At 63.0% G+C, this 22,160-nt stretch overlaps 3 protein-coding genes across 3 annotated transcripts; 2 read left to right on the top strand and 1 right to left on the bottom strand.

The window, feature by feature from the left end:
* Positions 1-332: 332 nt before the first annotated feature.
* Positions 333-2,713, top strand: CHLRE_16g673650v5 (uncharacterized protein). Its single transcript, XM_001695875.2, has 4 exons — positions 333-521; positions 752-836; positions 1,225-1,314; positions 1,488-2,713. The coding sequence occupies exons 1-4, from the start codon at positions 362-364 to the stop codon at positions 2,020-2,022; spliced, it is 870 nt and encodes a 289-aa protein (XP_001695927.1). The 5' UTR covers positions 333-361; the 3' UTR covers positions 2,023-2,713.
* Positions 2,714-4,432: 1,719 nt separating this feature from the next.
* On the bottom strand, positions 4,433-11,471 carry CHLRE_16g673600v5 (uncharacterized protein). The gene is made up of 9 exons (XM_043071222.1): positions 9,498-11,471; positions 9,293-9,317; positions 9,099-9,120; positions 8,868-8,934; positions 8,622-8,692; positions 8,308-8,419; positions 7,965-8,067; positions 7,674-7,768; positions 4,433-7,551 (listed from the first exon to the last, which is right to left on the bottom strand). The coding sequence occupies exons 1-9, from the start codon at positions 10,674-10,676 to the stop codon at positions 7,327-7,329; spliced, it is 1,899 nt and encodes a 632-aa protein (XP_042916143.1). The 5' UTR covers positions 10,677-11,471; the 3' UTR covers positions 4,433-7,326.
* A 440-nt stretch (positions 11,472-11,911) lies between these two features.
* On the top strand, positions 11,912-22,013 carry CHLRE_16g673550v5 (uncharacterized protein). Its single transcript, XM_043071219.1, has 19 exons — positions 11,912-12,735; positions 13,304-13,460; positions 13,864-14,028; positions 14,560-14,608; positions 15,180-15,303; positions 15,828-15,990; positions 16,360-16,438; positions 16,841-16,905; positions 17,149-17,199; positions 17,515-17,667; positions 17,997-18,113; positions 18,268-18,353; positions 18,610-18,777; positions 19,130-19,222; positions 19,423-19,556; positions 19,924-20,009; positions 20,287-20,371; positions 20,723-20,914; positions 21,181-22,013. Exons 1-19 carry the CDS (start codon positions 12,260-12,262, stop codon positions 21,372-21,374), a joined length of 2,637 nt encoding a protein of 878 aa, XP_042916144.1. The 5' UTR covers positions 11,912-12,259; the 3' UTR covers positions 21,375-22,013.
* Positions 22,014-22,160: the final 147 nt, after the last annotated feature.

Here is a 22,160-nt window from a genome sequence, read left to right on the forward strand (position 1 = left end):
GGGAGGGGGAGGGGGAGGGGGAGGGGAGGGGAGGGGAGGGGAGGGGAGGGGAGGGGAGGGGAGGGGCGGGGCGGGGCGGGGCGGGGCGGGGCGGGGCGGGGAGGGGAGGGGCGGGGCGGGGCGGGGCGGGGCGGGGAGGGGAGGGGCGGGGCGGGGCGGACAAATAGGTCAGCAAATGGATGAACATGACCGCAAATTGATAATCATACCTGGCTTGCAAGCTCGCGCCCAGCGAGATGGAGTACGGACGATGGAGATCTGGCCGCGATTGGCGAGCCGGGCAAGAAAAACAGCCGAGCGCTGCATATAACACTTGTCACACCGTCGACCTTGTTCGTTCAGTCACTTGAACAGCAACACCATGCAGATCCAGGCTCTGTTCAAGAAGACCGGCGCTAGCGCCCCCGCCAAGAAGGGCACTGCCTCCACCAAGGTGGTCAAGCCCTCCAAGGCCGGCGGCAAGGCCACCCGCGGCTGGCTGGGCGGCCAGGGCGGCGCTGCCGACCTGGACAAGTGGTACGGTGAGTCGCCGGGCGCGATCCTGCTGGGTTGAGCGACCGCATGGCGAATGTGCTAGGGCCATCCCTTGCTTCCCTTGTGCAAGTGGGCCCGCCAAACCGCTGGTTGGCTCGTAAATGGTGTTGTAAAGCTTCTTCGGGCCTGATCGAATGGCAAACGTCGCCGTGTCGCTGTCGCGCCCCTTCCGCAAGATGCAAGCACCTCACTTATCTGGCGTTGCTGATGTTCGCAGGCCCCGACCGCAAGCTGTTCCTGCCCAGCGGCCTGTACGACCGCTCGGAGATCCCCGAGTACCTGAACGGCGAGCTGGCTGGCGAGTGAGTCGGGAAATGCGCAGCGCTGGGATACCTGCTCTCGATCAGCGATTTCGTTCACGGAGTGGGGCCTCAAGACTGTTTAGGACCCGTCTCAGCCTTGATAGCTTCAGATCAAGGGGTCTGAAGCTGGGTCATTGCGGGCCATCTACGCAGTCGCGATGTGGCACCCACTCGCGGCCTTGGTTCGGCGCTCAAAGCATCACTTTGCGAGTCGACTAAAGAATGCCTAGCCAGAACCGTGGGCTGGGGACGGCGTCCTTGCGTTACTAGTGATGGGCCAGTGCTGCCAGCGTGGCTGCCAGCGGACCAGCTATCTCTGTGCCCCGTGCTGCTTTGAGTCGCTTTGTAACCCCTCCCCTCCCCGCTTCACTCTTGTGTCCTTTCTCAGCTACGGCTATGACCCTCTGGGCCTGGGCAAGGACCCCGAGACCGTGGCCAAGTACCGCGAGAACGAGCTGCTGCACGCCCGCTGGGCCATGTGAGTAGGGGGCTGCTGCACTTCTTGTCCTGTGCGCTGGGTTGGTCATGGCGTACAGCTAGGACGGCCATTACAGCTTTCAGTCAGCTTGCATGGCACTCGATTGCGCTGGTGCGCGCCGTGCAGCCGCCGTCTGACGTCCCATCCCTTGCCTGCGTCCTCCTGCCCCGCAGGCTTGCCGCTGCCGGTATCCTGATCCCCGAGGGCCTGCAGGCCAACGGTGCCAACATCAAGGGTGGCACCTGGTTCGAGACCGGCGCTGAGATGCTCAACGGCGGTACCCTGAACTACTTCGCCGTGCCTTGGGGCATTGTGTCCAACCCCCTGCCCCTGTTCGCCGTCATCGCCGTTGAGGTCGGCCTGATGGGCGCCGTGGAGTTCTACCGCCGCAACGGCACCGGCCCCGCCGGCTACTCCCCGGGCATTGGCAAGTTCGACTCGTCGGTCTTCGACGGCCTGGACCCCCTGTACCCCGGCGGCCCCTTCGACCCCCTGGGCCTGGCTGACGACCCCGAGGTCCTGCAGGAGCTGAAGGTCAAGGAGATCAAGAACGGCCGCCTGGCCATGGTCTCCGTGCTGGGCTTCGCCGTCCAGTCCTACGTGACCGGCGAGGGCCCCTACGCCAACTGGACCAAGCACGTGGCCGACCCCTTCGGCTACAACCTGCTGACCGTCCTGGGCGCCGAGGAGCGCACCCCCACCCTGTAAATGCCTTTTCCAGCTACAGCCTGAGTCATTGTGATGAAATGCGTAGAGGAGAGGAGCGGGGAGGAGTTGGCGGCGGCGGAGGTTGGGCGGCGGCAGCCTGCGGCTAGGGCTCCGCCCTGTTGTGCGGCGGGCGACTCGCGGCGGCGGCTGGGAACATTCGTGCTGCGGTGCGCGTGTTGTGAGGCTTGCTGTCGATTAAATTGGGCGCGTGCCCCTGCAGGGACATCCCGGGTGGTGTAGGTCTGCAGAGGGTACGGATGGGTGGCGACGGTGCTTGGGCCGGATTGAGGGTTGGGTAAAGGCCTGCGAAGCTTCAGTCGACGCGATTGTGGTGAGGGGGCTGGTGGTGGATCCCGCTTGTGGCGGTTATGCCCGGGCGCCAGTTTTGATACCGAGGGGGGACGTTGCACCGCTAGGGGCGTTAGCACGTGCCGGCGGGCAATTCCTCTTTTTGTCTTTGATGACGAGGATGTGAGTGGTGAATGCTTCTCCATGCTTGCGCATCGCATGCGCCAGCATATAGATAGATAAAAAGTTGCACGACTGCGAGCGGTGGCGCAGCCCGTGCAATTGAGTAACGGTGCTGGCACATGGAAAGTGTCCATATGTTCTTTGATTGCCGCGTGACCCCGCCACCGGTGATTCTTGCAAGCGCCTTATCCGGGCGCACATTCTGTAATTTCTGAGCCAGAATGATCAGGGTAGTGAGTCCGGGTACAGGCTGCAGTGTCTGAGTTAAAGCTCGCAGGGTCAGGGTTACAGGGCAAAGGGTCAGGGGCAGGGGAGTAAGGGACCAGGGGTCAGGCGAGGTTCAGCGGAGCTGGCTCGGGCTGTGTGAAGGTACAGGGGACGCTTAAGGTCAGGAGGCCAACAGTCAGAGTCAAGGGGGCCTCAGAGTCAGGGTGCCATCAGCGTTATGTCTGCGAATGCAAGACAGGCGGCATTACGCGGTGCGTGCGGTCCAAGGGCTGTCAGGAACAGGCAATGCCCGAAGGGGTTTCTTCAAGCGTGTCCCACTTTCGTCCTAGGCTCATAGCGCACGCAGTGGTGTTGTGTCGTACCCGGTGTCGTTGTGCACGGACCAGTTATCCAACGCACTCGCCAGTAAGTCGGTCTAAGTCCTGTCAGTGCGAATCTATCATACACACAAACAGCAGTCAGCTTCGCATCAAACAGCTCGGCTTCGAAGCTGCCTAGCGTAGATGTCTGCGGGTGCAAGACAGGCGGCATTCAGCGGTGCGTGCAGTCCACGGGCTGTCAGGAACAGGCAAGGCCGGCAGGGGGTTCTTCATGCGTGTCCCACTTTCGTCCTGGGCTCATCGGACAGAGGTAGTCTTATGACGCCGACCCACGGCTTCGGTGAGCAGCGCTAGCGTTTGCAGTGCGCCGAGCCTGGGCTTTCTCCCCTCTCCGGAGCATGCGGGCCATTTGGGGATCTCTCCTCGGGTGAGTGTGCGTGTCTCGGACGTTTTGGGGGCCCTGGCTTAGTCCAAGACTGTCGTCCCACGTGTAACCTCTATCAGCTCATAGCGCACGCAGTAGCGTTGTGTCGTACCCGGTGTCTTTGATGTGCAAGAATTGTGCCTCGGTAACTTGGGACTGCCGGGGCAAGTGACCCAATGTATGCTGCACCTTCCACTCGTGCCTTCCACATGTACCGGTACTACCTGTGAATGGTCTGCGTCGCCTGATCACCGATAGGGGGGGTCTGGGGCCCGGCTCACCACGTCCACAGAACGCCCACACGCCGTCCACATGAGATGTGGTCGTCACAGCCCTACTATTGACTAGTGTTGCGGAACTAATGCGTACGTAGACCAGAGCGGAAGGCGGAGTGGGCTTGCAGGCGGCACGAGAGTAGCTACTCAAACGCTACAGTCTAGCCAGGCCCCTCCACTGGATGCAGCCTAACAGCCACCGAACACCTGCTGCTGCATGCCTCTGCTGCTCCACAAACTGCTACATGAAGCTTTTAGGCTTTAGCCCTGCCCGGCTTCACCGTATTGGGGGTGCGATGGACCTCGCGAAGTGGGAAAGTGGGGAACAGGCAGAGTCGTGCAGCATGGACCCGGGCTGAGCATAACGGAATGCGAGGGCCTCATTGAGTGGAAGTGAGACGGCCGCGTAGCCCTGCCCTGCTTTGTTCGGGCCCCCTCGCACCAAGCGCCAGTGTCTTTGGTCCACCCCTAGCGCAGGTGACACGGTCGCCGCAATGGCGAGGCGAGCGCTGGACAAGCCCGCAGGCATGCCAGCTCAACATGGCACGTGGCCTTGGCATGCGCTGATGCAGCCGTGGCGTTGCTGCCTTGCTGGGCTGCGTGCAGCGTGGGTGCTTGGGGCCGTGGCGGGTGTATTGAAACTAGGATAACAGCACACCAATTTGCTGCGGCACGACCAGTTCGAAGGCAGCTCGACTCTTGTATTACACGTATTTAATCGGTCTCTGAACAACCGTGTACGCAGGTACGGCGGTTGACTAACCAGCATTTGGCAGCCACGCTCCGGCCATAACGCGCACGCCGGCAACAGCCGCGCACCACCGCCAACACCGATACTCACACAGTCACATGCCGCAGCTCGCAGCGGCAATACGCTATCTTCGGTGAGCAGAGCTGTGTTTGCTCCTCATGTTCGTACAAGCACACGGCAAGCAATGCGGCAAGTCCACCGTGAAAGCCCATTCAAGCAGACAACAAACGTCGTTCAAAACTTGTAGCGCGTAAATCAGCTGGTAGGCAAAACAAACACAAAGTGCAGCGAGAATGATAAAGATGAAGCTCGAGGGGGTTGCGTGTCACGAGGACGCCAGCCCACGTATGCGGCGCCGTCACTCCAACAACACGCTCACGGATGCTACCAATGGATGCTAGGAATCGATTATATTATCAAGAACAACATTTCTGAGGTACACGCATATGCGGCAGCGTGACAGCGGGCGTAACGGACGGCAGGCAACCGTTTACGGGCCCATCAGGGGGTCGCGCACACACCGCCATCCGCGCTCTCGCCTAGTTGCCATTCCTATCTCTGCGAGGTTCGAATATTGTGCGCCCATGCTCTCTGACAGCACGTGTTAGGTACACTTCAGCCCAACCACAGGCATCACAGCTGCCAAACGTCCTCCTGCCCGTTACCATACGGCCTCAACTAGTTGCACCTGAGCCATGGCCGAAACCCTCCCTTCCCAGTTCCTGCTCAAGAATCTGCGGCCCCGTTGCAGGGGCTGACAATAATACTATAACCTAAACCCCCTCTAAAGTTATATGACTGCCGCGCATCTGAGCGCCCCGAGAACCAGCACAACCGCAGCGCCACCCTTGCCGCCATGCCTGCTGTCAACAGCCGTGCCCTCCGGCACAGCCCCTGCACACCGCGTGTGCGTACACGTGCACCCACCTGGCGGCGGGCTGTGGAGCTCAGGGGCAACCCTGGCACCTGCTGCCTGACAGAGCCCCCACCGTGGCAAGGCGGCCACGCGAGCCTGGGCCGCTCGGCCAAAAATGCTATCACGCACCGAAGACTCATGCTACTACCTTGTACCCACCATCAACCATGCCTGCCCAGACTTGACGGGCCTCTGGCCGGTCTGTACGCAATCTCGCAACAATGCCTCAGATACCGTACTTCAAGCCCCGAGCAATGATGCGCCCAACACCATGCACGGCTCCCTGTACACATATCCACAAGCCGCCCCTGGCTTGCTGCGACTTGCTGCCAAAGCCAAAGTCAAGGGCGAGCAACATACATGTGTGCTTGTACCCCGGTGTCGCAAAGCCTGCAAACGCTGGCTGTAACGACCATCTTGCCCCTGAGATCACCCCTTCCAGCACGGGCCTACTCACATAGTTCATCTGTACGGCACAGCTAACCTGCGGAGCCGCAGGCCTGGTCGCATCGGGTCTGGTCTGGTCCAGTCCATGTACGTCTCATGCCTGCTGGTCAGCTGACAGAACACAGCGCCGCCACCCCGAACCCCCTTCCGGGTAATGACAATCAACCATCATCACCGCCACTGCACATGCACTAGTAGGACCCAACAGATGAGCGCCCCATTCTTTACCATTCCCCAAATCCCGTAGTCCCCCGAATCCTTTGTTGAGATGCGATCACACAGGTCGCCTTTGTCCAAGCAAAATACCACAAAACTCTACAAACAAATGCACAACAATGTCCGGCGCGCTCCAGCCCATATAGCAAACGACTCCAAGTTGCAAACCCCGAACAACAGCGCACAATGCATGCAGCTCAAACACAGCAGCCACGGAAGGCAGGACAGAATCAGGTGGTGCGAGCAAGTGGCCACGCGCCATGCCCCGAAATGAACGGCGCTGCGCTGACCTCCCCAGCACACCCCATGCTGCCATCTTACTTGGCCGCGGCACGCTACTTACTTCCCGGTGCGCTTTAGCAGTACAACCTTTCTGAACATTTGTCAAGGGCATGCACCGTACTGAGCACAACCCAGGGATGGCGCCAGCAAAGTGCTTGCGTCTCCGCCCGCTAGGTGGCTCCGGGCCTTCCCCGAAACAAACAGTTCTCAGCTGCTCTGACCCAAAACGTACCCTGCGCAAGCTTCGACTGCGGGAGCCGCGTCCGTGCTTGTACTAATAGTAACCCACATCACGAAAGAGCGGAAGCTACGTCAACATGTTGCTGCATAAATGTCACGGACATAAACCGATGCCTAACCGCGAAAGCACTATGTACCGCAGTGCCGTTGTGCAGGGCCTTGTGTACCGGTGGCGCTGTCAAGGTCGTAACTTGGAACCAACAATTCAAGCAATGCCAGTCTGGAGTCGTCATTTCCATGTGAAAGTGCAATCAACAAGGCACGAAGCTAAATAGGGCCCATGATGCAATAGGGAACGGCAAGAAAACACAGGCACCCATCCAACGCCTTCGCGTCACCCAAATCTCACCCACCAGCACTTCGATTGCTTTTAAGAGTGGGCATATGCCTTGCACAATGCCACAGCTCGCCAGCCATGCTTGCTTGTCATCGTGGTGCATATAGCCATAAATATGTTTGCGCACGTCTACACGACGCGCGCCGTGCCGCTAACTCACTTCACCACGCTGTGGCGTGGCCCACCATCACACCTCCGAACAGGATAAGTATCGATACCCGTTTGCGAATACGCACGCCGCCGTACCCGCCCATCCCTCCAAACTCCTCGCATGTACATACTTATGCATCCTCATGTCTCTGGATACTTGATGGGAAATGGTAGAAACAACCCACATCTCACCACCCACCGTGGCCCCAACCCATGAATCCACCCCCCTCACGCCCCATCCCTCACCTCACCGCGGCGAGGCCATCCAGGGACTGCCCAGCAGCTGCAGCGCTGTGGGCCGGTCGCCCGCCTCCTCCGCCAGCGCGGCGCAGATGAACTCGCGCGCCTCGGGCGAGGTGGAGGCGGGAAAGGACAGGGCCTTGGAGCGGCCGGGCGTGGCCTTGCTGCCGGCGATGAAGGGCGGGAAGCCCAGCAGCAGCGTGTAGGCAAGGCAGCCCACGCCGAACACGTCCTGGGAGCGAGCAGGGCGTTCACGAAATAGGAGGCGTGCACGGTTAGGAGTGTGTTGCCTATATGTTTTAGAAACCAGACGAATCCACCGCAACCCACTGCCCTGTGTCCCGTATGTCTCACCGCGGCGGTGGAGTAGGCGAGCGCCGAGTCGTCCTTGTTGTCCTCGGGCCGGTCCTTGATGGGGCAGCGCTCCACCTCGGGGGCCATGTAGCCCACTGCGCGGGTGGAGGGATAGGCACAGGTGCAGGAGGTGTGTTGGGTAAGAGTGCGGCGGGGCGGTGTGGAGCGGGTGCGGCTGTACAGAGAATGGAGTGGGGCGGAGCGGTGTGTGGCGGGGTGGGGCTGGGCAAAGCGGTGCGTGGTCTGCCCTACACGCGCTCCTTTTGTCTCGCTCGCTCGCTGTTGGCTCACCGGTGCCTGCGCGCGTGACGGCTCGCTCCCGCGCGATGTCGATGGCGATGCCGAAGTCGCCCAGCAGCAGGCGCCAGTCGGCAGTGAACATGATGTTGTCGGGCTGGGGGGCAGCAGCAGGGGGAGGGGGTCAGCAGGAGGAGGGAGGGGGGCAGCAGCAGGAGGCAGAGGGGGTCAGCGGACAAGTTGAGGCTGACGGAGAGAGGAGGGGGCGATGTGACAGTGCGGTGCAACCGTGCAGCGGCCGGAGGCGGAGGGGCGATGAAAGCAGACATGGTGCGGCGCGGTTCTGTGCGGTGTGTTGCCAGTGCGGTTGGGTCTGAGGCCGCGCCCCCCGCCTCACTTTGATGTCGCGGTGCACGCAGCCCAGGGTGTGCAGGTGCGACACCGCCTCCAGCAGCGGCCGCAGCACCAGCGCACGTGCCTGCTGCTCCGTCATGCGGCAGCCCAGCGCCCTGCACACGCAGCCGGAGCGAGGGGAGGAAAAGAGGTGAAGCGCCAACACTTTATCACAGGTCGCATACACGGCAACTAAGTACGGTACAGTAAACATTCAAGTGCTCGCGGACTTCACGATGCACAGCAGGCTGTACTGCGAAGAATGCAGCGCAATTACCGTATACTTCCGACAGCAAACCATTCGATCCAGTCTCTCACTTGTGCACGGCGTGCAGGTCGCCGTTGGCTGCGAACTCCTCCACCAGCACCAGCCGCTGGGCGGCCGGCTCCTGCGCGCACACATACACACACACACACAGACACACTTGGGTACTTAGACAGGCTACAAGTTGCAGGGAGGTGACACACAGGGGCGCAGCGGACAAACGCACGCGTGCGAATGCAGCTGACAAGGGCTTGCACCGTGGGCTTGCACCAAGACCACGGTTTAGGCGCATTACTCACGCTGAAGGCTGCGTACAGCATGACTACGTTCTTGTGCACAATGTTGGACTGGATCCGGATCTCGCGCCTGCGGCACCAAAGAATGAAGAAGACGGGTCACAATTAAGGTCGCCCGTGCGCAAGGCACACACCCGAACAATTGTGGCGTAGCGCTGACTAAGGTTACGGCGTACGGTGTGCTTTTCTGGGGCATGCCCAGACATGCACCAAGTGTAATTCCCGCCCCCTCACCTCAGCATGTGCAGGACATTGGCTGCAGGAGGGCCGAGGTGCGGACGGGGGCATGGGCAGGTGTCAGTTGTGTGCAAAACCGGTACTGCGCAACCCGCGGCGAGCAAAGTGCCCACAAAACCGTCCAATGCGGTCATGCAAAACCACATTAGTAACGCTGCGCCACGCTATCCACGAACTGCGCGGTTACTTACCAGGCACCCTATCCAACCAGTACACCTGCACAAAAGGAAAGCGCGTGGCCGCGGGGACATGGTTAGACAAGCACAGCACAGAGTCAGCCGCCATTGCAACACGATCCGCGTAACCGGGGCGCCATTCCATCCGTTTTGTTGCACCCCACACCGCCTCCGGCCCAGCCCCCGGAAGCCCCCCGGCAACCCCGCCCAGCCCGCTTGCCTTGAGCGCGACCGGCAGTCCGCTGTGCAGGCACGTGCCCGCATACACGGAGGACGTGGCGCTCTTGAACAGGCGCCGGTGCACGTCGTAGTCCTCCAGACACCACACCGGCCGCCGCATTGCCTCCGGCGCACCCGGGTTCACCGCAAGCAGTCGCGTCACCGGAAGCGGCGGGGCTGGCGCCGCGGGTGCAGGCGCCTCCGGCGCCGTTGTCGCTGCCGCGGCGGCGGCCGCGGCGGCGCTGTTGTGCGCCGCGAATGCGGACGGCAGCTGGTGCGGCACCATCAGGGGAGGTGCAGCTGCAGGCGGGGCGGCGGAGCGGGCATGAGGCCCGCCAGCGGAGCTGCTGGCGGCAGCAGCGGCGGCGGCGGATGCCGCCGTCACCGCCGCTGCGGAGGTGTGGCCGGGGACTCCGCAGGACGACGCAGGAGAGGCGCGGCAGGTCTCGGGAGGCGAATGCGGCGTATTGGGCAGGCCGCCGCGCGCAGCGGCGCTCCGGTTGGCGCCGGGAGCGCGCTGACCCAGCGCCGCCGCGGCGGCTGCCACTGTCACGGCAGCGGCTGTTGCTTGGGCGGCGCCGGCCGCAGCAACGGCGTCACTCACTGTGTGTGCACTGGGCGCAGCGGAGGGAATGGAAGCGGACAGCGGCGCGGCGATGGCGGGCTGCGGCCGCGTGCTGGTCAGTGATGTGTGCCAGCTGGCGGCAGAGGCGGTATCAAGCGCTGCAGGGATGCTCACGTCGCAGCCGTTGCCGATCGCGTGACTGACCGGTGCGCTTGTGACCCCGGTGTCGGAGGCCGAGTCGAGGACAACCGTTGCGCCGGCAGCGAACGGCGTCACGGCGTGCCCGGGCCCGGTGGGCTTTTGGCAGTCTGGCAATGCCTCACTGCTGCACCCACGGGTTGAAGGCGCGGAGATCGCCATGGAAATAACCGCCACTTCGCCGCGACCGCATGAGCAGTCGGCCACATGCCGCTCGCCCTCCGGAGCCGAGCACGGCTCGCTGCTCACTTCGGCCAGCCGATTTACTGGCTTCAGGCTGGAAAAGCCAGCCAACGCCTGGAAAAGCCGAGAGCTGCGACCAGAGCTTGGGCGCTCGCTGCTTCGGACGTCGAGACTGTATCCCCGTCGCCTGGGCGCATCGTCATGCGTACCCGGCATCTTCCCACCGGAAGCCATTCCTGTCTCAGGGCCTACCGGCGCTGGCGAGCGGGACTCGTCGCGGTCATCGAATGAGCACGGCCGGCTGCTTCCTCGTGAGTCACCGCTTCTAGAGGATGACCGGCTAAGCTTGCTGAGGAGGCCATGGAACAGCGTCTTGGCCTTGGGCGACTTGCCAGGCGACCCAGCGTTTCGCAACCCTGCCTCAAGCGAGCCGGCTTCTTGCCCAGCCGTCGTGCTTGCGTCCGCGGTCATGTCTAGCGAAGCAATGACAGGAGTCCGCGCGCTTCGCGCGCGTGACCAAACGTCAGGGAGAGCCAACTGCGAACACACTGGGATTCTTGTCCCCGCTTGCGCCAAATAATACCTAGTATTGTTGCGTGTCTTACTCCTTCTGTAAATTTAAGTTGGTATATATTTCTACGCACTCCACGCATACAACTTGCGCGCCGAGATGTGATTTTGGGGCGAGTAGTGCTATAGGGGTGTCGACCTCCGCCGCATCGGTTTCGCCCTTGTCAGCTTGTTTTGCTCGAGTGCCCTAACTCTGCGGCTGAGGCACGCGACATATATCAAGGCGCCTAAAATCAAAAAAGGACGAAAGCGCTCCACCGAATCACCAAAGGTCGGTGGTTGGTCTTTCACCCAAACGGCTGACGCGGCCCTTTCGCGACGATGATGAAACTTACTTGCACCTGCAAAGCGGATGCTTCGTATGGTACCAGCCTTCTTGCCTGCGCTGTGCCCGGCAATCCACGTGTCGTAGAACGCTCACACGTCTTCTTCTGGCGCTCATGCTCTGTGACATATAATCATAACATTGCATCATGCTCTATTGATCTGAAATGCCAAATTACTCCTGCGACGAGGTATGACGCACGTGTGTAATGCAAGAACCAAAGACTGATGTGGACTCATGGTCGCCCATAAACCTTGGCCGAAAGCGTGGAGGCCTTTATGCGCGCGGATCTGCCATGCGCACTTGTAAGTTCGGTAAGGCCACTTCCCCGTGTGGCCCGCAGCCGTGCCGTCGCGGATGAAGGATCCCCGGGCACGCGTGAGCCCTTCCGCCGTCCCTGTGCCGCCTGATCTGCCTTGCAGACCCTTCGCGCTTAGAGAATGCGGGGCGGGGTACCTGCCAACCAAGCCTAATGAATAGCGCGGAGGAGGTTTGGCCATTTTGCCTCATGCCCCCATCGGCGGCCATGACCATCGACTGTAACACGGTCCGGCCTCGCTTACCCCGCGCTCTCCTCTCAAGCAACGACTGCAAGTTTCAGGGGCTATCTCCGGCAGCATTTAGCACTCCGTCGGTTTCCGTGCACTCCGATGTCGCGCATTCGTGCCTTCACGCGATGTGCTCGCGTTAGCGCAAGGCACTATGGCTGAGCCCATGTGTGCAATTGGCACGCCCTTACATAGGAAGTGGCGCTACCAAGGGGATTAGAGCTAATGAGCTTACATCCCTTGGCCTACCTGCTTGCCAAAGCTTACGTGTGTCCTCTGGCTGGCACAGACTGGCAGCTTAATCCCCGTCGTCGCAAGCCCAGCAAATGCTGCAATTAGGTCATGTCACCCTCACCACCTATAGTTGGGAAGATATGTTGGTTGAGGGGGCCTGTGTGGCTGGTCCGATGCAAGCAGGGGTGGATGCAAGTGCACGGTCGGCACAGGCCGACACGGCCTCGGGGCCATGCCCCATGCAGAATGGAGTCAGCTCTGAAGTGTCTGGAGCGGAATTTTATGAGCACTCGTTCCCGAAGTTCTTCGGTGCAGTAATGGCTGCCAATGACGAGAGCTCGGCCTTGCAGGCCATTAAATACAAGCGCGGAAGCCTGCAGCTTCTAGATCAGCGCCTGCTGCCGTTTAGGACAGAATACTTGGATGTTCCTGATGTTAAGGCTGCATGGACCCAGATCCGCGACATGGTCGTTCGCGGTGCGCCGGCAATCGGCTGCACTGGTGCATTGGCGATGGCGGTGGAGCTTCACGCGCTGAAGGGCGCTGGCGCAGCATTTGGCTCGGCTCAGGAGGCTCTGGAGTTTATCAACCAGACTCTTGACTTTCTGGTCACCAGGTGTGTGCCGACTGGTGTTGTGGCCCGACGATTTCGGGCGGTCCGACTGAGCGGGGAAAAGCTTCGACCGGCTTTGGCGTAGCGCACCCATATTATGGCGGGGTAGGGGAGGGGGAGGTCAATGGCTTGGAGCAGGCGGAGGCAAGGCGCTAGGACGGCGTTAAGCCGGGGGTGCATCTGTATGAACGTGTGCGGTGGCAGGACGAGAACACAAGCCTGGCAGAAAGCACGGCTCCACCTCCGCATGCGACGAGTGGCCATACGTGCAGGCCGGAACGCAAGCGAGCAGCCCCGCAGCTCGTTGCACGTTCTGGCTCTCCCGTGTCCCTGGGAGCAGCCATTGCGTGCCCCCTAACGCACATCGCACCCCGTACCGCACCGGTGCCGGTCCTCACATGACGCATGTGGCGATTGCCCCCTCCTCCCTCCCCCACACCCTAACTCCCTTGCACCCCCTTGCCCACCCCGTTTTCACTCATCGCTCATGAACAGCTAAACGCCCTGCCCTTCTCCCCCCACCTTTCGGAGACATAACCCGGCCTTCTCCCCCGCCTCTTCCCTGTCCCAGCCGCCCCACCGCCGTGAATCTGGCTGATGCCTGCAACCGGCTCAAGGCGGTCGCCGCCACCGCCGCCGCCGCCGACGGCGCGAGCGCTGTGGGCGTGTGCGGCGCCGTGATTGAGGCGGCGGAGGCGTATCTGGCCGAGGACATCGCGTCCAACAAGGTGGGAGGGAGAGGGAGGAGGGGAAGGGAGAGGGAGAGGCGGGAGAGGGGGAGGGCGGAGAGGGGGAGAGGGGGAGGGAGAGACAGGAGCGTATTGAGGAGGGCGGTGGGGGCGGGGCTGGGGCAGGGGACGCGGGCGCGGGCACCGCGGGGGATGGTGGGGGGCGCTATGCCCGAGCCCAACGTTTGGGGGTTTGAGTTGAGTCGGAGGGGGGACTGCCGGTTGTAGACTGCCACCCACACGCGCCCCACGTGCCGCCCTGCGCCAAGGCGCTGCATACCGTGCCTTCTCTCTAGTGAACCCGGACAACAACTCTCTCTCTCGCTCCCTCTCTCATGGGCATGCCGCGCACCGCAACCACCACAACACCACCAAACAACCCAACACAACACGCCGCGCACAGGCCATGGGCGCCTTCGGCTCGGCTGCGCTGCTGGCGGCCGTGAAGGCCGCCGGGCGTGGCACCGCGGGCGGGCGGGTGCGGGTGCTGACGCACTGCAACACCGGCAGCCTGGCCACGGCCGGGTACGGCACAGCGCTGGGCGTCATACGCGCCCTCAGCGAGCAGGTGGGCGTGTGGGCGGGGGGAGGGAAGGGGGAGGGGTTACATTCGTGATTGTTAAAGAAGTGAAGGCGTAGCCAGGAACAGTATTATAGCAGCCGGGGGATGGGGAGGGGGAAGGGGGACGGAGGGCGAGGCGGGAGGTGGGAGCGGGGTGCTGGGAGGGGCTGGCCGGCTGGGCACGGGATGCGCTAGGGGTTGGGTACGACTGGGGGGTACGACTTTGGGGTACGAGGACCCAAGGCAAATGAGGCTGGGCGCGCGAATCGCGGGGGGCTGGAGGAGGGTGCTGGGGGCTGGCGGCTGGCGGCTGGCGGAGGGACGGGGGAGGGGCGCGGACGGGGCGGGGTAGGGATGGGTGTTCCAGGATGCTGGGGGACGGCCCTGTAACAGCAGGAGCGAAAGGCCAGGAACGGCGAGGCAGGGCCGGGCACGCGGCGCGCGCCCCCCGCCCCCGCCCCCTTGCGTTCCCGCTGCTTCGCTGCCTCACCTGCTGACACCCTGCCTGCGCCCTCGCGTCGTCGTCGTGGTCGCCAGGGCAAGCTGGAGCACGCGTTCTGCACTGAGACCCGCCCCTACAACCAGGGTGCGTGCGGGGTGGGGTGGGTGCGTGTGGGTGGGTGGACGGGTGGGCGTGTGGGTGGGCGGGGCGAGGAAGGGAAGGATGTATGTGCCCGAACCCGCGAGGGAGGAGGGGGAGCTGCAGGGTGGGTGGGGCGAAGCGGGAGGGAGGGCAGTCGGCTGGGCGCCCGGGCGGGGAGGTGGCCGGACGGGGAGGGTGCCAGGCGGGGAGGTTGCCGGCAGTGACCGGCACGTACCGGCACGCACCAGCCACCACGTGCCCCATGTCGCCCATGCCGCCCACACATGCCGTGATTGCATCCCGGCAACCAGCAGTCGTCCTCACTCCACCCCTCACCACCTCCCCTCCCCCTGCTGCACCGCTGGGCCTGGCCACAACCCCCATTTCTCTTCAAACAATCACGAGTGTCATCGCCCCCGGAATTCACCTCCTCTCCCCCGTGCTACTGTACCTGGCTACGCCTTCACTTCTTAAGTAATCATGAATGCAAACCCCCCCCGTGCTATTGCATTGGGTTTGGTTAAGTTTGGGCTGGTGTTTACAACCCCGCCTCCCCACCCTCCCTCCTGTCCAGGTGCCCGGCTGACGGCGTTCGAGCTGGCGCACGACCAGCTGCCCGCCACGCTCATCTGCGACTCGGCGGCGGCGGCACTCATGGCAGCGGGCCAGGTGGACGCAGTGGTGGTGGGCGCGGACCGGTGAGGGGGGGAAGGCAGGAGCGGGGTGGAGGAGTGGGGCGGGTGGTGGGGTGGGGGTGGTGAGTACCAGCCCGAAATAAACCATTGCCAGCTGAGAACCCAACAGGGGTTGGGGGCCTGTGCGTTTTTTGGGGGGGGGCTCACACGTATGACTAGTTAAGGAAGTGGTAGACGGGGGGGGCGCATTGGGGGGCGGGGGGCGGGGGCGGGGGCGGGGGGGCGGGGGTGCATATGATTGAGGTAGCCGGAAACAATTTCAAGGAAAGGGCGGGTTTGCTTGCGCCATACATGTGAACAGCGAGCAGAAGCAATGAACCAGGGCGCTCGAATGCGTTAGCTCGAGAAGAGGGCTGGTCATGTTGTGTGCCCCCACAGGGCTGTGGGCCTATGGTCCAGCGGCCCTATGGGTCGTGGGGGCGTGGCCGCTGCAGCTGCACCCCGCGGCACGAAACCAAAACCTTCTTATCTCCCCCGCGCCCGCACCCCCTCTCCGACCCGCCCTCCGCACCCGCCTGCCCTCGCAGTGTGGTGGCCAACGGCGACACCGCCAACAAGATCGGCACCAACGCGCTGGCCATTGCGTGCGGCCACTTCGGCATCCCCTTCTTCATCGCCGCGCCCACCACCACCATCGACCCGGACCTGCCCTCGGGGGATCACATCGTCATCGAGCAGCGCTGCCACACCGTGAGTGCGGCGCGTGGGGGGGGGGGGAGGTTGGGGAGGAGGGGCAGGAGGGGGAGGAGGGGTAGTGTGTCCCGATACCAACATTAGTCACACACACACGCAAACACACACACACGCACACACACATACACACGCACACACAATGCCGGCACGCAGGAGGTGACGCACACACATGGTAACACACACACACACACACACACACACACTGCTGCATCGCATACACTGTCTTTGCGCAATGTTTTCCTTGTGCTCTTTAACACACACACACACACACACACACACACACACACACACACACACACACACACACACACACACACACACACATATCACACACACACACACATATCACACACCGCCCGCCCGCAGGAGGTGACGCACCACAAGGGCGAGCGGGTGGCGGCACACGGCGTGGGGGTGTGGAACCCCTCCTTCGACGTGGCGCCGGGTGAGCGTGTGTGTGTGTGTGTGTAAATACCAGCCCAGACTAAACAAAGATACAGTAGCGGAGCACAGGCAGTGGCGTTAGCTGCAAGCGATAATACTTATGGGAGGGGGCCAAGGCGTCGTGGAGCAGCAGGGCGGGGGGGGGGTGTTAGCCATTCATGTCGAGAACGGAGTACGGGTGAGGGGCAGGGGGGGCTTGGGGCCTAAGGTGCTGGGGCTAGGGCACGACGGGTAGTAGCCTTGCGGCGGAGGCTGCAGGCCCTCTTGCTGCCAACGCGCCCTGTGCTCATCCCCTAATATGGAACCCCCGCTCCAGCTACACTCCTTCCAGTTCCCTATTCCCGATGCTTTTACCTTGTCCCCATTGCCTAACTTCGCAAAACCCCTTCCTCCTTCCCCCCAGGCAGCCTGATTGAGGGCATCATCACGGAGAAGGGCATGGTGCCCAAAAAGGATGGAGCATACCAGGTGGGGGGGGTGGGGTGGGAGGAGGCAGAAGGGGCTCGGGAAACATGTGCATGGGCGCTGGGGGCAGGCGCTGTCGCCTGTGTCTCGTCTCTGAATCTTTCCACTCCCTCTCCGTCTCTACAATTCCCCCTCCGTTTCCCTCTCCCACAACTCATTCTGCTGCGCGAACCTTGCGCCCACTGCCTAACCTCGCAAACCCCCCTCCACCTCCACCTCCCCCTACCCGCCTCCTGCTGTGTGCAGATCCGCTCCTTCATGCACAACCTGGGGCTGTGGAAGCCGCCCACCGGCCAGGTACGCTCAACAACAGAAACATGGAAACGAGGCCCGTGTGTGTATGTGTGCGTGCGTGTGCTTGTCTGGTACCATGGTAAACGCACGGGCAGCCCAGAGCTACTTGGGCCCGCAATCTGAGTCCTGTGGTGTACACGCTCGGCCGTCTCCCTCCTTTGCGAGTGCTCACACTTGCCCCCCATCCCTGCTCCTCCTCCACCCTCCCCCGAGATTGCCTACATCCTCCAACTTCCTTGGCTCACCATGAATGCCACCCCTACCCCTGTGTGTTTTAACCTTGCCATCCCCCTACCCACGCCCCCTGCCCCCCTGCAGTCTCTGGACGCCGCCGAGCAGGCCACGCTGGCGGCCCCTCACGGCTTCCGGGCTCTGGACTGCGACAGCGTCAGGCACTACGTGGCAGCGCGGCCGCCGCTGCAGCAGCGCGTGGGGCCGCCCGCCTCCGTGGACAGCTGGACCGTGCGCGAGGTGGGGCGGCGGGGAGGGTGGGCACTGGGCAGGGATGGTGGGCGGGGAGGGTGGGGTTTAGCCGTTCATGTGGAAAATGGGGTGATTAATTCATAAGTATGAAGTGTGTGTGGGGGGGGGGCGGTTGGGCAGGGTGGTGAGGAATCGGGTGTGTGGGGCACTGGGGGAGGGGGTTTGCCGGCAATGGAGGATGTAGGACAGGGCGATATGAACCGCATCTGCTACTGCACCCGTCACAGCTAACCGCACACGCAAACACAACCGCACGCTCCTCTCCGGGGGGGCCGCTGCTGCCGCTGCCGCTGCCGCTGCTGCCGCCGCTGTTGCAGGTGGGTGACGGCAACATCAACTTCGTGTTCATCGTGGAGGGGCCGGCGGGGGCGCTGTGCATCAAGCAGGCGCTGCCCTACGTGCGCTGCGTGGGCGAGTCCTGGCCGCTCACTCAGGTGGGCACCGTGGGTGGGCACCGGGTGGGAGGTAGCCGGAAAGCCGGAGCGAAATTTTACACGGGGAGACGTTTGGCGGGTCTGCTCTTGGTCACGTTGTCCAACGCACTTGCTGACACGACCGTGTTCCCTTCGCTTGCGCACTCGCACGCAGGACCGTGTGCGCATCGAGACGGAGGCGCTGGCGGAGGAGGCGGCGGTGTGCCCCGAGCACGTGCCCGCCGTGTACCTGTACGACAAGTGAGGGCGGGGAGGGGGAGAGGGAGGAGGAGGAGGGGAGGAGGAGGGGGAGGAGGAGGGGGGGAGGAGGGGGAGGAGGAAGGAGAGGAGGGGCGAAGGCCGGTAGTTATGTGTGTGTGTGGAGGGGTGCTGTGTGCCCGAGCCCAACATTTAGGTACCAAATGTCGAGGCATCGTAGCCCGCCACCACCCGCCGCCACCCACCACCCACCACCTCCGCCCCTTCCTTTCCTCCTCCCTCCCTCCCTCCCGCCCAGGGCCATGTGCCTGATCGCCATGCGCTACCTGGCCCCGCCCTTCATCATCCTGCGCCGCGGGCTGGTCGCCGGCGCCACCTACCCCCGCCTGGCCGGCCACCTGGCGGCCTTCCTGGCCAGCAGCCTGTTCCACACCTCCGCCATCAAGTTGAACACCACCGCGTTCAGGTGGGGGCGGGGGCTCGGTTGTGTGTGTGTGTGTGTGTGTGTGTGTGTGTGTGTGTGTGTGTGTGTGTGTGTGTGTGTTAAAGAGCACAAGGAAAACATTACGCGTAGGACATTGTACGTGTGTGTGTGTGCGTTTGTGTGTGTCCGTGTTTGTGTGTGTGTGTGTGTGTGTGTGTGTTAAAAACCCGTGTGTGTATGTGCGCGCGCGTGCTGGGCGGGCGCTGGGCTGGGGTGTTGGCGCCCGTCGTCGTGGCAAGACCGGTCGAGACCCGCATTTCTAGCATCTGCGATCTATTTGAACCGCTGTTTATCCGGACCCTTCCTTACCACGGACTCCTGACCGCCGTTGCAGGCAGAAGCAGGCGCAGTTTGCGAATGACGAGATGTGCCGACTGACCGAGCAGGTCATCTTCACCGAGCCCTACATCAAAGCCGACAACAACCAGTGAGCAGTGAACGGGCAACAGGGGGGGGGGAGCCGGAAGGCAGGTGCAGCTGAGAGAGCCAGTCGTATGAGTCGGCGCATAGCGGACTGTGTACGGCATGAGGCGCGAACAAGGTGGCCGCTCCACGCCATTCTCACACCTTCCCACCCAACTAACCACCCAACCAACCACCACTGCCAACCACCCAACCGCCGTGCAGCTGGACCTCCCCCCAGCTGGATGCTGACGTGGCGGCGCTGCAGTCCGACGTGGCAGCCAAGGTGGCGGTCAGCCGCCTCAAGGCCGCCTTCGTGGGGCAGCCGCAGGCGCTGCTGCATGGAGACCTGCACACCGGTGAGGGGGAGGGGTTGTAGATACCAGCCCAAACTGAAGCGAAGGGCAAGGTCAAGGGCAAGGGCAGGGGCAGGGGCAAGGGAGGGGCTGGGGCGGGGAGGAGGGGCAAAGGCAAGGGCAAGGGGAGGGGCAGGGGAGGGGAGGAGGGGCAGGAGGCAGAGTGTGAAGGGGAGAGGCGGGTGTGTCGACTGTGCTGCAGGCAGCGCTCAGCGGTGGTGTTTGCTTCGGCGCCTTGAGGCACGTTGGGATCTCGGATTTGAGGGGCATGGTCGCCCGGCGAGGCGCCGACCCCCGTTTGCCTGCCCCCATTTGCCTGCCCCCTGTGTGCCTGCCTCCTCACTCCTCCCTGTCCTCACTGACTCCTCAGGCTCCATCATGGTAACCGCGGAGGAGACGGCGGTGATCGACCCCGAGTTCGCCTTCTACGGCCCCATCGCATTCGATGTCGCCAAGGTGAGTGCCGTACACGCAACCCACTGAATCATTTGCGCACGGCGGCTGGGTCAGCGCTGGGCCAGTGGGTTAGTGCCGGGTTAGTGCCGGGTTAGTGCTGGTGTCGCCGGACGGCACCTTGCAGGGTGTACCAGCATGAGCTGGCGTTCTGCGTTTGGTGGGTTGTGGTTGTGCGGCGGCCTGACCTGCGCGCGTCCTTCCTTGTGCCCTAAAACACACATCGATATCGCACACAATATCTTGCGCGTATTGTTGTTCCTTGTGCTCTTGACCACAGATCCTGGCCAACCTGTTGTTGTGCTACTTCTCGCTGGACGGGCACGAGGCGGCGGCGGGGGCGGGGTCGCGACAGGCGCAGCGAGGTGCGCAGCTGCACGCCGGGGGGGGGTGGAGTATGGGTAGGGTGGCTGCCTGAGGGCGTCTGAGGGGCGGAGGGAGGCGGAAGGGGGGGATGTCCGGAGTGGCGGGCGCGGAGGGGGGATGTCCGGAGCGAGGATGCCCTGATGGGTCGAGGGCTAGGCAGGGCCCCACGCTGCGCCAGCACAAGGCTAGGAGTGGAGCACACAGCCGGTTGCTCTCCCTCTTTATACCCCATGTGACACATACACACACACACACACACACACACACACACAAACACACACACACACACAGACACACACACACACCCACACACACACCTCCCGCCCTTGCCACCCCCGCCCCCTGAGCAGAGTGGCTACTGGCCACCCTCCGGGACACCTGGACGGGCTTCGTGGCGGCCTTCACGCGGCTGTGGGACGCCCACGGCGGCGCCGGCGACCTGTACCCGGCGGCGCTGGCGGGGCCGGCGGGCGGCCCCGTGCTGGCGGCGCTGCAGGCGGACTTCTTTGCGCAGCTGTGGGGCGAGACCGTGGCGTTCATGGGTGAGCGGGTGGGGGAGGAAAGGCGGGTGGAGGGGGGGGTGAGGAGGGGGTCTTGGTTTTCACCATTCCCAAGGGGAAGGGCAGAGAGGGGGCATGCAGGGCGGGCGTGCTGCGTGTTTGCCCCTTGTTACCTTACTTTGATGGACCGCAAAGCTGCCCACCCACACGGCTCCTGGGAATATGGCAAGGAAGGTACGGTACATTACACCCAACACGCTTACCCTCCTACGCCTTCCCCTCGCCCTGAACAAACACCTTCATCTCAGGCGCGTTCGTGATCCGGCGCCTGGTGGGCATTGCGCACGTGGCCGACATGGACTCCATCGCGGACGCCGACACACGCGCCGCCTGCGAGCGCCGGGCGCTGCACTTCGGGCGGCGCATGCTGGTGGAGGCGGCGGCGGGCTTCACGAGCATCGAGGCGCTGGCGGAGGCGGCCGTGGCGGCGCGCAGTGCTTGATGTGGGGTGTGGCGGGAGCGGGAGAGGAAGTGGAAGTGTGAGGAGGATGGAGGAGGCGGATAAAAGCTCGAGCCGGGTGTGCGAGTTGTGTATGCTCGAGCCCACCAAAATGGGTCCAAAGCACCCCTGGTCGAAGGTGTCTGGGGATCGTTGCCAAACCGAGGGTAGCAGGGCGAGACGAGCGACGGATACGGATATGACCTTCAGCTGCGGGCGTGGCGCGTGGGAGCAGGTGTATAAAAGCTGTTGAGGTCAATGAGGTGCCGTGTTGGGGGGAGCGGGGTAGGGCACTTCATGCGTGGCCCTACATGGCCGCTTACTTGGACGTTGGACCCAGGTGGGGAACAGGGTTTGATATTTTGAGCTGTGGGGCAGTCGAGCAGGTGGCAAGGGGCCACAGCATGGCTCGTGGTGTGTGTGAATGGGGCAGGGGGCAAGCAAGGGCCTGCGACCGATGACAATATTGACTTCCGACAAGCTGTGCACGAGAGGCCGGAAGAGAGCAGGAGAGAGGGGTGATCAAACACACAGCAGGATGTGCGGCCGAACCTGCGGTATGCTGTGGAAGCACGCCCGGGCGAGTACACCCGGATGTAAGCAAGTATAAAGAGTCAGAAATTGTATGCTTAAGTTCATGGGTCCCTTGCCACTCCCCGGGGCGCCACAGACGAACCGCTCAGGCACCAGGTGTTGGCGTGAAGTGATGGGCGGGTGCCCTAGTGATGCACTGTCTGTGCAACTGCCTGGGCAGCCACGTGGTCAGTGAACGCACAGTACACGCGACCA

The sequence above is a fragment of the Chlamydomonas reinhardtii genome, chromosome 16, assembly GCF_000002595.2.
Source record: "Chlamydomonas reinhardtii strain CC-503 cw92 mt+ chromosome 16, whole genome shotgun sequence".
NCBI classification, from domain to species: domain Eukaryota; kingdom Viridiplantae; phylum Chlorophyta; class Chlorophyceae; order Chlamydomonadales; family Chlamydomonadaceae; genus Chlamydomonas; species Chlamydomonas reinhardtii.